The 14,594-nt window shown below is 35.9% G+C and overlaps 2 protein-coding genes across 2 annotated transcripts; both read left to right on the forward strand.

The window, feature by feature from the left end:
- The first annotated feature begins 234 nt into the window (after positions 1-234).
- LOC124827625 (plant UBX domain-containing protein 4-like) lies at positions 235-3,646 on the forward strand. The gene is made up of 4 exons (XM_047300718.2): positions 235-451; positions 2,068-2,356; positions 2,716-2,811; positions 3,023-3,646. The coding sequence occupies exons 1-4, from the start codon at positions 303-305 to the stop codon at positions 3,380-3,382; spliced, it is 894 nt and encodes a 297-aa protein (XP_047156674.2). The 5' UTR covers positions 235-302; the 3' UTR covers positions 3,383-3,646.
- Positions 3,647-4,659: 1,013 nt separating this feature from the next.
- On the forward strand, positions 4,660-13,057 carry LOC124827626 (plant UBX domain-containing protein 4-like). Its single transcript, XM_047300720.2, has 4 exons — positions 4,660-5,037; positions 6,981-7,269; positions 12,108-12,203; positions 12,414-13,057. Exons 1-4 carry the CDS (start codon positions 4,898-4,900, stop codon positions 12,783-12,785), a joined length of 897 nt encoding a protein of 298 aa, XP_047156676.1. The 5' UTR covers positions 4,660-4,897; the 3' UTR covers positions 12,786-13,057.
- The last annotated feature ends 1,537 nt before the right edge of the window (positions 13,058-14,594 follow it).

The following is a 14,594-nucleotide window of genomic DNA, read 5'->3' on the forward strand; positions in this document are numbered from 1 at the left end:
ATTTTATCTAAATTAATTATTTTCATAAATAAATACAAGTTACATGACAATTTCATAAAAAGTTATCAACGTAGATCATATAATAAATTCAAAAAATAAAAAATATTTTATTTGCAATATGTTCGAATCCTTATTAGATTTTAAAACTTTATATCATTATTCGATTTTTAAAATTTCAACAAAAAGTACCTTGCATTTATTGTGAATATAACGAGAGTATTAAATATTAGAGCGCAAGGCAAAAAAAAAAATGGGTAAGTGAAGTGACTTTTTCTCACGATTTTTGTGAAATCCTGATCGACATGGCCTCGCGGGACAACAAGAAGGCATCGAGGGCGTCGAGCAGCCGAACAGGCAAAATTCGCACTCTCTCCGATCTCAACCGTCCTTCCGCCGATTCCGACAGCGACTCAGATGGCCCTCAGGAGTACTACACCGGCGGCGAGAAGAGGTTCTCTGCTTTCTTAATCATTCTCTTCTTTTCTTCATATCTTCTCATGCTTCAATTCTTGAATTCTATCAACCAACAGAACACAATTAGAAACAACAAAAGGTGTTTTATATCTCACTCAGTTTATTTTTAAGTCCACGCTATAGAAACTCTAACAACTTCCTAATAAAATTTCTTGTATACATATTCCCTTACCAATTATTACTTTAAAGATTGGTAAAGTTGACTTGCATCAAGCTGGCGTACCACCAGTCCAAGAACTAGGTTAGAATTTGGGAACAGTTTTTTCTTTCGATCATATGAATTTCTAGCATGATTTATGTTTATTTGAATTCAGAATAGTGATTATGCTTGCATGTGTGCTTTTGTCTATCATATTTTTGTTGTTATTGTTTTGTTTATCTTATGACCCAAGTTGTGACTATTTTGTGTGTTTGGATCGGTAACCTTTTCCTCCCTGTGCTCTTGCCTGGATTAACATTTACACTTTGTTGGAGATTCCATATGGACATGACCAAATCATAATAGATACGAGTGCAGATCTCAGACCACATTTGTGAGGTTGAGTTATACATAAATCTAGTCAAGTTCAATGAGACTATTTTGCCGCCTACAAATATATAATCCTAATTTAGAGATATTGATCAGTTTTGATGGAGATCTATATCAACTGATATATTACCAAATCATAATACATAGGTGGAGTATAAACTTCATCTTACAAGTCAATTTTGTGATATTGAGTTAGACACAAATACATTTACTAAGACATTTATTGGCATACTGCTTTGATGGTACATTGACGAATTTCTTAAACAGAAATTAGTGATTAGATTTCGGCTTATCACTTGTTTGTGTTTTCGCAGTTGGTGATGGTTTTGTTTTTTGCTCAAACAGACAAGATATTTACTCTTCCCAGTGATAGCCTTCAAAGTCTATAATGACCAGTGTAGAACTTTATATTATGACTTCAAGCATTGCCCATTTGATTATTGCTTTAAGCTGGTTTAAGTTCACAACATTTGAAATTATCAAACTAAATAGCCTAGTAGCTTGAGCAATTTAGATTTCAATACCTATATCTCTATATGTTTAGTGATATTTTCATATAGTATGTAATGTATTCAATTTTAAGCTGTGTTTGAATGGGTGGAGCAGAATGAGGGAGGTTAGTCTTCAATAATTTCAACCCAACACCTTAACCTGTTTGCTAAAAGTAAGGATATTAAAAGGGCAATACTATAAGATGAATTTGTAATATACTCACTTGGGTAATTATTATTTTTACTTTCAAATAAAGGAAAGGGGATCCCCACAATCCCTCATTAGAAGTTTCAAACAATAGAGTGCCACCATTCCATCTCCGACCTACTCCACTTCATCCTCTTCAAAATTTACAAATGTAGCTGTTTGCTTTTCTAGATCATCAAGCACCTTACAGTGAAAAATCACTTTGATTTCTTGATAGAAAGTATTTTACATTTGGAATTTGAAAATTTAAAATTACTGGCGTCTCAATTTTTCAAGAGATTTGCAGATGCATACACTTGTTCAGTTGATTTTATAATCTGATTATTTTCTATCGATTATTTAACCATTGTACATTGTATCTTCAGTGGAATGCTTGTCCAGGATCCTTCAAAGGGAAATGACGTGGATGCAATTTTCAATCAAGCTAGGCAACTTGGTGCTATTGAAAGGCCTCTTGATCAGCTTCAGGAACCTCCAAGGTCAACTAGCTTTACAGGAACTGGCAGGTTACTCTCGGGGGAAACTGCACAGTCTACTACTAACCCGCAACCTGAGGCTGTTGTTCACAACATTGTTTTCTGGAGTAATGGTTTCACTGTAAATGATGGACCTTTGAGGAGATTGGATGATCCTGAAAATGCATCATTTCTGGAGGTGATGCTGTTTAAGATTCTGATTCCATTAATGGTAAAATAATTCAAAAATAATGAGGTTGGGTTCTATGAAAGGCGAATCCTGATGTTGGAGGATTGAGTTTTTGGTGAATATTTTTTGGGAAATAGGGAAGATCTTAACAAATTCCTCTTATACTTTGGTGAAAATTATTTAAATTCTTTCTGAAATCCCGCATATTTTATTATTTAAGTATTTGGTTAGTTGCTTTCATAATTTACTTCCAGACCGTGTAAGAATGCTGCCCCAGAAATGTGTTTGGGCTACTCTCACTATCTTATTGGTTGCATAAAATGATTTTTTTCGTTGCGCTTAATGATATTTGCTATTTTTTAATGCAGAGCATAAAAAAATCCGAGTGTCCCAAAGAGCTTGAACCTGCAGATAGGAGGTCATCTGTTAACGTTAACCTCATAAGAAGGAATGAGAACTATCCTGTGAGGTTTTTATTCGAGTTTTTTTATTTGCTCCTGTCCCATTTATGTTAAACTGCACTGAATTTTGTTGACATTGTTTACTAGTTTTGCGGCTTTTTAACTTTTGCATTTTGAAATCTAATACGGGTCCTTTTGTTATGCATAATTACTTGAGTCTGAAATCAAACACGCCCAGAGTGTAAATTATAACTGCATTTGGTCATGCTTACAGGAACCCGAAAGGCAGCATGTTCCATTTCAGGGAGTGGGAAGAACTCTTGGAAGCAGCTCTACATCAGTGGCTCCTGACCCAACTGTGTCCTCAACTCCTTCTGCAAATCTGGTTGTTGATCAATCACTGCCGTCCACCTCAATACAAATCAGGTTGGCTGATGGAACCCGCCTTATATCACAATTTAATCATCATCACACGATCAGCGACATCCGTGCCTTCATTGATGCATCTAGACCTGGGAGTCGGCAGCATTATCAACTTCAGATGATGGGTTTCCCCCCAAAGGTTCTAACTGATGAAACTCAGAGCATAGAGCAGGCAGGACTGGCAAATTCAGTTGTCATACAGAAATTCTAGCAGACTGCCGTTTCATATTAGTCGTTACTGGTTAAATGCTCTGCATAGAAGGGATGCAGTTTTATTGGGGTATGTAGAGGTGAGAGGTACTTTTATTTCGATAAAGTCATAAATATATCGAAATCCCCCCGTGTTGGGGGAACATTTTCTTTTTGTTGCTCAATGTTAATGAGTAATTTATTTGCTTTAGGACCAGTTGGATGGCTTTACTTGGCTTTGTTTTGGACCTAATTTTCTATTCTATATGATTGTGTTATTATTCTATTTCTAGCTGTGCCTAGAAATTCAACAAGAAATCCACTGGAATATACTCTTACCTTCTAAGTCATTTTTTGAAAATGTGGTAACGACTACCATGTATGGTGATATTATATCATATTTCTTCTAAAGCTAACAAACAAGTGTGGTTATATCTTACCATATTTTTTTGGATTTGTTGGCATAACCCTTAAGGGGAGTGGAAAAACATGTCCACAACCCACTTTTTCGACACACGTTTATATGTTTTTAAAGAAATTTTATTTCATCAATTAACCACAAAATTGTAAATGCATATTTTTTTTAATGTATACCAATAAATATGTAGGGAGAAAAAAAATATTATTTATCAAAGTTAATGAGTACGGAATGTAAGTAATTATGACAAAATATAAAATTTAATGTAATTTGACATGTGACATAGCAAAAGTTTGGAAATATAGACACAATTAATTTTTTAAAGTATGATTTTAATTCTAAATTAGCCTAATATAAATTATTTCACAATGTGAATAGATTATTTTTTATTTGAAATAATATATTCATTTTATAAAATAGTTTTAACTTGCTTGTAATGATTAATAATGTATATAAATTTAACTTTTTAAAAATAACTTTATTAAAAGTATACCAACAACAATTTTACTTAATTCACGATATAAAATTATTTAACCATGGTCATTCAAATTTTTCTATATTTATTTAAGTGCATATAACTCAATTTTGAGTCAGATTGAATAATTTTGTTTTTTTAAATCAAATTCAAACATCAATTCAATGGAGAACTACAAAGTGTTTAATTTTTAGATAAGCTTTTGAGTTTTAGTTGCATTAGATTTTAGAAAATATTTTATATTATAAAAACAAAATTCGTTACGGTAACTACTAACAAATTATACTATGTTGATAATCAAGAGATCAGAAAATCCAAATATATTGATGATACAAAATATTGTATTTTTCCATGAAAAAAATTGCTTTTAATGTTGATATTAAAACAATTGTGAGCAGAATGGAATTACATTGCTACTGCGCTGAATCTTAGAAGAAAGACACAGATCAGAACTACTTGGCAGCAACGCAAAGGCAAAGCATTGTGTGTGAAACATGCCTCAGCCTCACTCTTCTTAGAGCCAAACCACATACTCCCTAAAGCTCTCTCTCTCTCTCTCTCTCTCTCTCTCTCTCTCTCTCTCTCTCTCTCTCTCTCTCTCTCTCTCTCTTCGCTGCGTTTCATCTTGTGAAATCTTCATACACATGGCGTCACGGGACAACAAAAAGGCATCGAGCAGCCAAGCAGGCAGGATTCGCACTCTCGCCGATCTGAACCGTCCGTCCACCGATTCGGACAGCGACTCCGATGGCCCTCAGGAGTACTACACCGGAGGGGAGAAGAGGTTCTCTCTTTACCCAATCTATCTCTTTCTTTCTTCATTCATTCGCTGACGCTTCAATTCTTGTATTCTATCACACCGACACAACAAAACTAAAAACTATGAATAAAGTTTTATCGATATCACTAGTTTTAATGTTAGTCCGCATCTTAGAAACTTCTTAATATCACACTGTATAAATAATATATTCCCTTATGGATTTTTACTGTAAGAATTATTAGAGTTGACTTACAATAAGTTGGCGTATCACCAGTCAATCATCTAGGTTCGATTTTGGGAACATTATTTTTCAATCATATAATATTCGTGTATTTGAAATAAGAATTGCAATTTTTGCTGGTGCGTTTTATTTTGTCTTCTGAATTCTAATGTTTTGGTTTGGTGATGTTATTGATTGCCTTAGCTTCCTATGGATATAGATTGTGACTGTTTTTTGTTGGTGTTGATTGATGACTTTTCTTCCCCGTTTCTATTGTCTGGTTTAACTTGATTGATCGCATACTATTGTGATATTGCAGAGGAAGATTTCTCTAACAGGAATTAGTGATTAGGTTTCAGCTCAGCGCATGTTTGTTTTACTGTTGAAAATGCGGGTCATTCTAATTCAGGTTCCATGTGTGTTTAGCTTGGTGTTTGTATTCTTGGATCCACGTTTTGGATTTGAAAAATGGAATTTATTCAAAGTAATTTTAGTTTGAATATGAATCATGGATCCACGTTTGCTTAATCCGAACCTGACGAGAAACCAAAAGTGCACTCAATGCATAAGTAACAATAGGGCCTTTTGGGAATGTAAGTTGGAGGCCAGTGAATGGGAACACAAACAAGCATTTATTTTTTGCCCTTTTACCAGTATAAAGTGATTTCAGATTTTTATGACTCATTTTAGGTGAAACATTTGAAAACTTATTATAAGGCATTAATAAAAGCAATACAATCATGCTTTTAATGAGAGGTTTTGAACTTTTTACATTGAAGCTATTTTGCATAAATTCGGGTTACTTTTTGTGGTATAGGTGTTGGGCTTTTTGAAAACCATTTAGATTCCTCTTAGCTAGTAAAAGAATGGGGCAAGAAAATGAAAAAAAAATAAAAATTCTGATTTGTTTTATCATTTGGTGATTTCTTTTTTTGTTTCCAAAACAGGAAATATCTTTACTCTTCCTAGGTTTAATAGCAATGCTTCTGTGTTTTGATAGCCTTTGAAGTCTATAGTGACTTGTGTAGAACTTCATATCATAATTTCTAGTGTTGCCAAAGTGATGATTGGTTTAAGCTGGTTTAGATTCTCAAAAGTTGAATTTATCAAATTATATAGCTTGGTAGCGTGAACGTATCGATAGGGATGGCTATATTCACATTTTTGTATAGTGTAATATATTCACATTTAAGCTGTGTTTGAATGGATGGAGCAAAATGATAAAAGATAATCAACCCATTTTTAGAGAGCTTTTCAGGTAATGAAGTGGAATGGTTAAGGACGGGAACCCAAACTACATTATCCTAACTTTCAAAATTTCCGTACTCTCTCATTTAGAGGGTTTTGGATGGAACACTTCTTTTTTATATTTGGAGGCAGTTTTCTATAGTTGTAATTTACTCAACTCAAGTAATTATCATCTTTAGTTCCAAACAAAGGAAAGGGGATCCCCACCATTCGCGCATTAAACAAATTTCAAGTAGAGTGGTACCTTACATCTATGCTTCATCCTCTTCAAAATTTCCAAACAGAGCTGTAAACTTCACCTGTATGCTTTACTCCTCAAGCACCTTACAGACAAAAATTCACTTTTGACTACCTTCGTTGGAAGAGTGACATTTGGATATTACAGTTATTGCTGTCACAATTTTTCAAAACATTTATTGATCCACGCATCTAATTCATTTGATTTTATGATTTAATTATTTCCTACAAAGTATCTAACCATTGTGCATTATATCTCCAGTGGAATGCTTGTCCAGGATCCTTCAAAGGGAAATGACGTGGATGCAATTTTCAATCAAGCTAGGCAACTTGGTGCTGTCGAAAGGCCTCTTGATCAGCTTCAGGAGCCCCAGAGGTCAACTAGCTTTGCTGGAACTGGCAGGTTACTCTCGGGGGAAACTGCACAGTCAACAAATAATCAGCAACCCGAGTCTGTTGTTCACAACATTGTTTTCTGGAGTAATGGTTTCACTGTAAACGATGGACCTTTGAGGAGATTGGACGACCCTGAAAATGCTTCTTTTTTAGAGGTGATGATATTTAGGATTCTGATTCCTTCATGGACTGAGAGTAAAATTATTTGGAAGTAATGAGGTTGTGTTCCAGAAAATGCAAATTCTAATGTTAGAGGATTTAACATTTGGAGAATAATGTTCAAGAAATAATGAAACACCGTAACAAATTTAACATGCAATTCACCTTTTTTATTTACATGATAGCTATTAGCACAAAGTAGGAGAAGAGATAAAAGAAATTCATGTATGCTCACTCTGTCAAAAGACTACAATGGAGAAGAACCACTCATTGTACGTGATGCAATGACCTCAGTTCCAATGTCCCATTTTCCATGTCCCCCTCTCAAACACGTGCTCACCTCCCCTCTATATTCTCCCCTTCTCTCTCATCAAAGCAGAAAAATATTCCTCACTAGATCCCACCTCTAGCTCATCTGCCACTCAACAATTTTGTTAAGATCCCAATCATTGGGTGTGTGCTGGTGGATCCCATGAAATGGGCTTCCACTTCTTCCTTTCATACACCTTATTGAACTTTTCACTTTGCCCTTTATCCTCTAAGCTTATACTCATATCAACTCCATCCCCCATAATTTTCACCTTGTTCTCAAGGTGAAGTTCAGGAAAGTAATCACCCATCTTCTGTAGAGATTCCCAAGAATTTTCACACGATGACATACCATTCCATTTCACTCACACCTCCGGGGCCTTGCCTTCTCCTTCTCTAGGAGCTAGAATTTCTTCTGGTTGCATTTCCAGCTCTCAATTCTTAGTTATACACAGAGGAAGTGGTTGCACCATTACCTTTATTGACACAATTGGCTTTAATAAGAAAACATGAAAAACTAGATGCACCTTGCTACCTTCCCACTTCAATTTATAAGCTACTTTTCCTACTCTTTCAATTACTTCATAGGGCACATAATATCTAGGACTCAGCTTTTGATTAATTATCTTGGCTAATATTTTTAGCTTATAAGGTTGGATCTTCAAGTAAACCCAATCTCCAATCTTGAATTCCACCTTTTTCTATGCTTGTCTGCTTGTTGCTTCATGTGGTTTTGGGCTTGCAATAAGTGATCTCTGAGTTCAGTCAACGTCTCATTCCTCTCTTGCATCATGGAGGTTACTTCTTCCATGAGAGTAGCTGGCACATCTCCTTGAACCACAAGAGGGAGGTCGAGACCATTAAGGGCCCTGAAAGGAGTCATTTCGTGGCTTCACGGTAATTGGTATTGTACCAAAACTCAGCCCACTCAACCACCTATGCATTGTCGAAGTCTTGTCCCTATCATGCATTTGAGATAGGTCTCCAAGCACCTATTCACCACCTCAGTTTGACCCTCCATTTGAGGATGGTAAGCTGAGCTAAATTTCAATTTAATTCCAGCCAATAGGAACAACTCTGTCCTGAAAGAACTCATGAAGACCCTGTCCCTGTCTGAAACAATTGACTCTGGAAATTCATGAAAATTTCCCCACTTCCTTCAAGAACAATTCAGCTACATCTTTAGCACTATAAGGGTGTGCTAATGCTAAGAAATGAGCATATTTTGTGAACCTGCCACCACCACTAAAACCATATCCATTCCTCCACATTTAGGCAATCCTCCCACAAAATCCACGGATATATCAGTGCAGATTTGTTTGGGAATTGGAAGAGGTTGTAGCAACCCTGTTTGATTTAGGGTTTGATACTTATTTTCTGGCATATGTCACACCCTCTTACATAAGCTTGGATCATCTTCCTCATTCCCTTCCAATAGAAGGTTAACTATTTTGTTATAAGTCCTAAAAAATCCCGAGTGGCCCCCTACGGCAGTATCATGGAACTGCTTCAAGATAGAGTTAATCTTTGGAGATCCTTTAGGAATGACCAAATCTGTCTTGGTAATATAACCCTTCAGCACCTTATACCCTAGATGGTCCCCTTCGTTCACTATCAATTCTTTGGAGGATCTTCTTCAGTTTTACATCCTTCTCTATCCCAATCTCCAAGTCTTCCCATTCATTAAATTTAATTGTGTTAATGGACAACATTTCCAGTTTGCGAGACAAAGCATCAATTGCCTTATTTTCCAGCTCAGGTTTGAATCTTATTTTGAAGTTGAACCCCATGAGCTTGGATATATGTTTTTGTTGTCCCTCTACCAAATATTTTTTGTCAACCAAGAAATTTAGACTCCTTTGATCCATGTGCACAATGAAGGGCCTTCCCAACAAGTAGTACCTCTATTTTTGAGCTGCCATCACCATAGCCATCAGCTCTTTCTCATACACAGACGTGCTCAAATTTTTTTCTGAAAGTGTGTGACTCATATAAGCTACAAGTTGGCCTTCTTGCATCAAAACTGCTCCTAATCCCTGACCCAAAGCATCTGTTTCCACAAATAATTTTTCAAAATTTGATACAGCCTAGACTGGAACTTCAGTCATGCATGCTTTAAGCTTCTCAAAGGCTTCTCGAGCAGCTTCATTCCACTGAAATGGTTTTCTTTAATTGTAGAGCCCAATCTATTTTTCCATAATTCTCCACAAATTTCCTGTAGTAACCTGTCAAGCCCAAGAATCCTTTCAATTCCTTAACATCTTTAGGAACGGGCCAATCCAACATAGCTTGGATTTTGTTTTAGTAGCCCTGAAGGTTCTTGAAATAATTCTGCAAACTCTTCCAAAATAGCAACCTCTTCAAGGTTTTCCAGGTTTCCTCCTTCTATTTCATTTAGCTTGGTATGAGAGTACACATCCCTAACCTTCATTGTGAAGGGCTTCGTTAAGTGCTTTCCTTGATACTTGAGACTTGCACAGGGAAGGGTCACCTCTTAGCACCCTCTTCTCTCCCCGGAGCCCCCAAGATAGCTCTAAGATTTCTGAAGTTGGCCTTCACCTCTCCCAAACTTGATAACCAATCCATCCCCAACACAAAATCCTTCCTCCTAGCTCCATTATAAAAATATTTTGCTGAAAACACTCCTTGCACTTCTAAATTCAGGTGCTTACACATTCCCCTTTTCTTTACTTCTTCTCTTGTTCCCACCTCTACTTCAAACTCTCGGGTGTCCTGCACTTCCAACTCCAGGAGAGTGACTAATTTTTTTGAAATAAAATTACCGGAAGCCCTACAATGAACCAACACCAGCACCTCCAATCCTCGTAATTTTCCCAGAACCTTGAAGGATTTATTAGAGGTTATAACCCTCCATGCTTTTCAATGAAAGTTGTAAGACCTTCAAGGAAGGAATTTTTTCCTCTTCCTCTTCTTCTTCCCCTTAATTTGATTTCTCCTCTTTAGTCAATACTAGCTGGTAATGCTTCATCTTGCAAATATGATCTTTACCCCACATCTCACCACATTTAAAACATAAACCCTTCCTACTCCTTTCTCGCAACTCCACCTGCGATAACTTCCTCCACCTACAACGTTCTTGTTGTCAACTTCTATTTCCACACCTTTAATAGAATTCCCTTCTTTATTCCCTCCCCTTTCCCATCACGTAAACCCATGATTGGGCCTGACAAGTACCCTATCAGTTCCCTTCTCCATGTTGAACAACCCTGCTTTGCGAAAGGCCAAATTCTTCTCCACGGTCCATTAATTCTTCTAATGAGCTCGTATCGTGTTACTTCAACTCAGCTTGTATTTCCTCTTTCAACCAGTTGAGGAAAATTCCCTTTAGCATGACCCTTTCCTTCTTCTTCAACGACACGGATTCCCTCTCAAACTTTTCTTGATATTGCATGACTGACAAGGTTTGTCTGATCTTCAACAGCGGCGCAACAGGGTTCTGCACCAAGCCTAGTTGAAAACACAACACCAGCACGCTCTTGAACTCATCCCAGCTGAGTTGTGAATTCTTCTCCTCCCACCATTGGTACCAGCTAAGTGCCTTATCTTCCAAGGCTATTACCACCGCATCCAACTTCTCCTCCTCTTCCGCCATATTCAACTTGAAGTACCTCTTGGCCTTGAGAACCCACCCGTATGCATTGTCTCCTCTGAAGATAGATATCTTCAGTTTGCACTCTCCAAAATCACGTGAGGATTCGCAATTACTTGAATGAGTAGAATAGGTCGATTCGTCCTCACCCTCCACCTCCCTGTTCGTCCCACATTGCACCACTTTCCGACGATGGGAATGCCGCTTGTGTGGTCTGCCCAATTGCGAGAGAATCAGATTCTTCAATTCTGCCAATTGTTGTTCGAGACCATCTATCCGTTTCTCCATAGTGTTTCTCGTCAATACCATGCACTTCAGGATTGAGTGCTCTGATGCCAATTGATAGCAATCAGCCCAAAGTAGAAGAGATAAAAGAAATTCATGTATTATTGTTCAGTCTGTCAAAGCACTATAGAGGAGAAGAACCACTCACTGTACGTGATAGGATGACTTCAGTCCCAAGTCCCATATTCCATGTCCCCCCTTCTCAAAGATGTGCTCGCCTCTCCTCTATATTCTCACCTTCTCTCTCTTCAAAACAGAAAAATATTCCTCACCAGATCCCACCTCTAGCTCACCTGCCACTTAGCAATTTTGTTAAGATCCCAACCATTGGGTGTGTGCTGGTGGACCCCAGGAAACGGGCTTCCACTTCTTCCTTTCCGACACCTTCCCGAACGTCCCACTTTACCTTTTATCCTCTAAATTTATACTCGTATCACCTTTTTATTTACATTTTAAGAAATTCAGAATATTTTATTATAATTATTCTCTCAGTTGCTTTCATGCTTTATTTCATGACCATGTAAGAATGCTGCCGCTGAGTCGTGTTTGGGTTACTATTACTTTCTTACTGATTACATAAAATGGTTATGGTTGTTTGTGCTCAACAATATTTGCTATTTTTCAATACAGAGTATAAAGAAATCTGAGTGTCCCAAAGAGCTTGAACCTGCAGATAGGAGGTCATCTGTTAATGTTAACCTCATAAGGAGGAATGAGAATTATCCTGTAAGTTTCCTGTTAGTTTTTTGGTTTGTTTGTGCCCGGATTTACTATTAAACTACAATGAATTTAGTAGGCATTCTTGACTACGTCTGGAGCTTTTGAACTTTTGTATTTTGAAAAGCAATGTTGTTATCTTGTTGTGCATAATTACTTGTATCTGACATCAAACACGCCCAATGTGTAAATTACTAGTGTACTTGGTCATGCTTACAGGAACCCGTAAAGCAGCATGTTCCATTTCAGGGAGTGGGAAGAACTCTTGGAAGCAGCTCTACATCTGTGCCAACTGCTTCCTCAACACCTCCAACCACTGCGCCATCTCCTTCTGCGGGCCTGGTTGTTGATCAATCACTGCCATCGACCTCAATACAAGTTAGGTTGGCTGATGGAACCCGCTTGATATCACATTTTAATCATCAGCACGTGATCAGTGACATCCGTGCCTTCATTGATGCATCTAGACCTGGTAGTCGGCAGAATTATCAACTTCAGATAATGGGTTTCCCCTCAAGGGTTATAACTGATGAAACTCAGACCATAGAACAGGCAGGACTGGCAAATTCAGTTGTCATACAGAAATTCTAGCAGACTGCTTTTTCATGGTATTGGTACTTACTGGTTAAATGCTGCGTTGAAGGGGTCCAGTTTTATTGGGGCATTGTAGAGACGAGGTCCTTTTATTACCATAAGATCAAAAACAGATAGGAATATCCCCCAATGTTGGAGGACATTTTCTTTCTGTTGCTCAATGTTTACCAAGTAATCTATTTGCTTTAGAACCAGTTGGATGGCTTGGCTTGGCTTTGCTTTGAACCTAATTCTATATGCTATGATTATTCTGTTGTGTCCTCTTTCTAGCTGGGGTTAGTGACTAAAATTTTATATTATTGAACACTGCACTGACCCTCGGTCACTCAATTCAGTTTTTGAAAATGTGCTGCCAACTACCATTTTTTGTTATATTATGTCTTGTGAATGCAGGGCACATTGTATATATTATTTGTACGAATCCAAAGATTTTAGGAGAAGCTATATTGAATAGAGAGAATTTCAATTTGTTTTTCTCATTTTAGTTGAAAGGAAAACAACCTGTATATAGTTGTATCATATTTACATTTATTTTCATTCATTCACAAATATTGTTACTTTGTCCTTATATGATTCCAAAGAAAACTGTAAATAAGGACATCAGACACTTCACAGCCCATTAGAATTGTTCTAATTTATTTTTTTTCATATTGAGAACCAGTTTGTGTTTTTTTATATTTTATTTTGCTTACATTTTCAAAAGGAGTTCGTCTTTGAAGTACAATTTAACTACCATTCTGATTGTATTATTGAAATGTATGATTTGATGTATGTTTACAATTGACGTGTAAAGCTTTCTAATAAGAGATTCACACTTTCCTCGTTAATATAAAAATAGGATATGCCAATAGTAACTGTGACCTTCATTGTTCTGGAAAGGTTATTCTTTGTATTGGTCGCGAGGAAGTCATGACCATCGAAATTTTTTAACTTTTTAAAAATTGTGCAGAGAAGCATATGGAGTATAATTCTTTGAGAGTAAAAAAACGTAAATATGATATACAAAATTAAAATGAATCATACGAGTGAGAAAAATTTAATATGTAATTATTTGAAAATATTTTTTATTCAAATTATTGTCTTTAATTATCAGCATAAATATCTCATAATTAAAATTTGTTCTGATCAATGCGCTCTTATCTCTCTCTTCATGTTCTTCGGTCTCAATTTCTCACTCAACAAGAATATAATTTTTCTCTGCAAGTTTTATCTCTAGATGTTAATATTATTAGGAATATATGTTTTATGTATTGTAATTTTATAGCTACAAATTTCTCTTAAATTTAATATTAATTTTTACTTAAGTATGTTTTTACTACTTTTGTAATTATACTGATTTGTCTTCACTTCAAAGGATTGATTCGAGGGAGAGTGAGTAGATGGATTTGAGGAGATCTGAGAGTAAATTGAATATTGTTTGTTTGAAGGGATTTGTAAGTGAATAAGAGTGGATTTGGAAGTAAAATTTGTAAAAATTAGTGTAGAATTTGACCGATGTGACAAAGAAAAGAAATTATTTAATTGGTAAATATTGAAAATTACCAAAATACCCTTAATACAAAAGTAATATAAAATTATAATTGTTAATATTATATATAATTGTAAAAATTATTACAAGAAAAAAAATAAAAATTAATTTTTAACATGAAATTTTTTTTATTATTATTATTATAACTATTATTATTATTATTATATTATTATTATTATTACTATTATTATTTTTATTATTATTATTATTTATTATTAAGGATTATTTTGTAAAGGGTTATTTTGTAATTTTATTTCTCATCTCTCAAATCCTCTCAT

The sequence above is a fragment of the Vigna umbellata genome, chromosome 5, assembly GCF_029865625.1.
Source record: "Vigna umbellata cultivar VRB3 chromosome 5, Vumbellata_1.0, whole genome shotgun sequence".
Taxonomy (NCBI): domain Eukaryota; kingdom Viridiplantae; phylum Streptophyta; class Magnoliopsida; order Fabales; family Fabaceae; genus Vigna; species Vigna umbellata.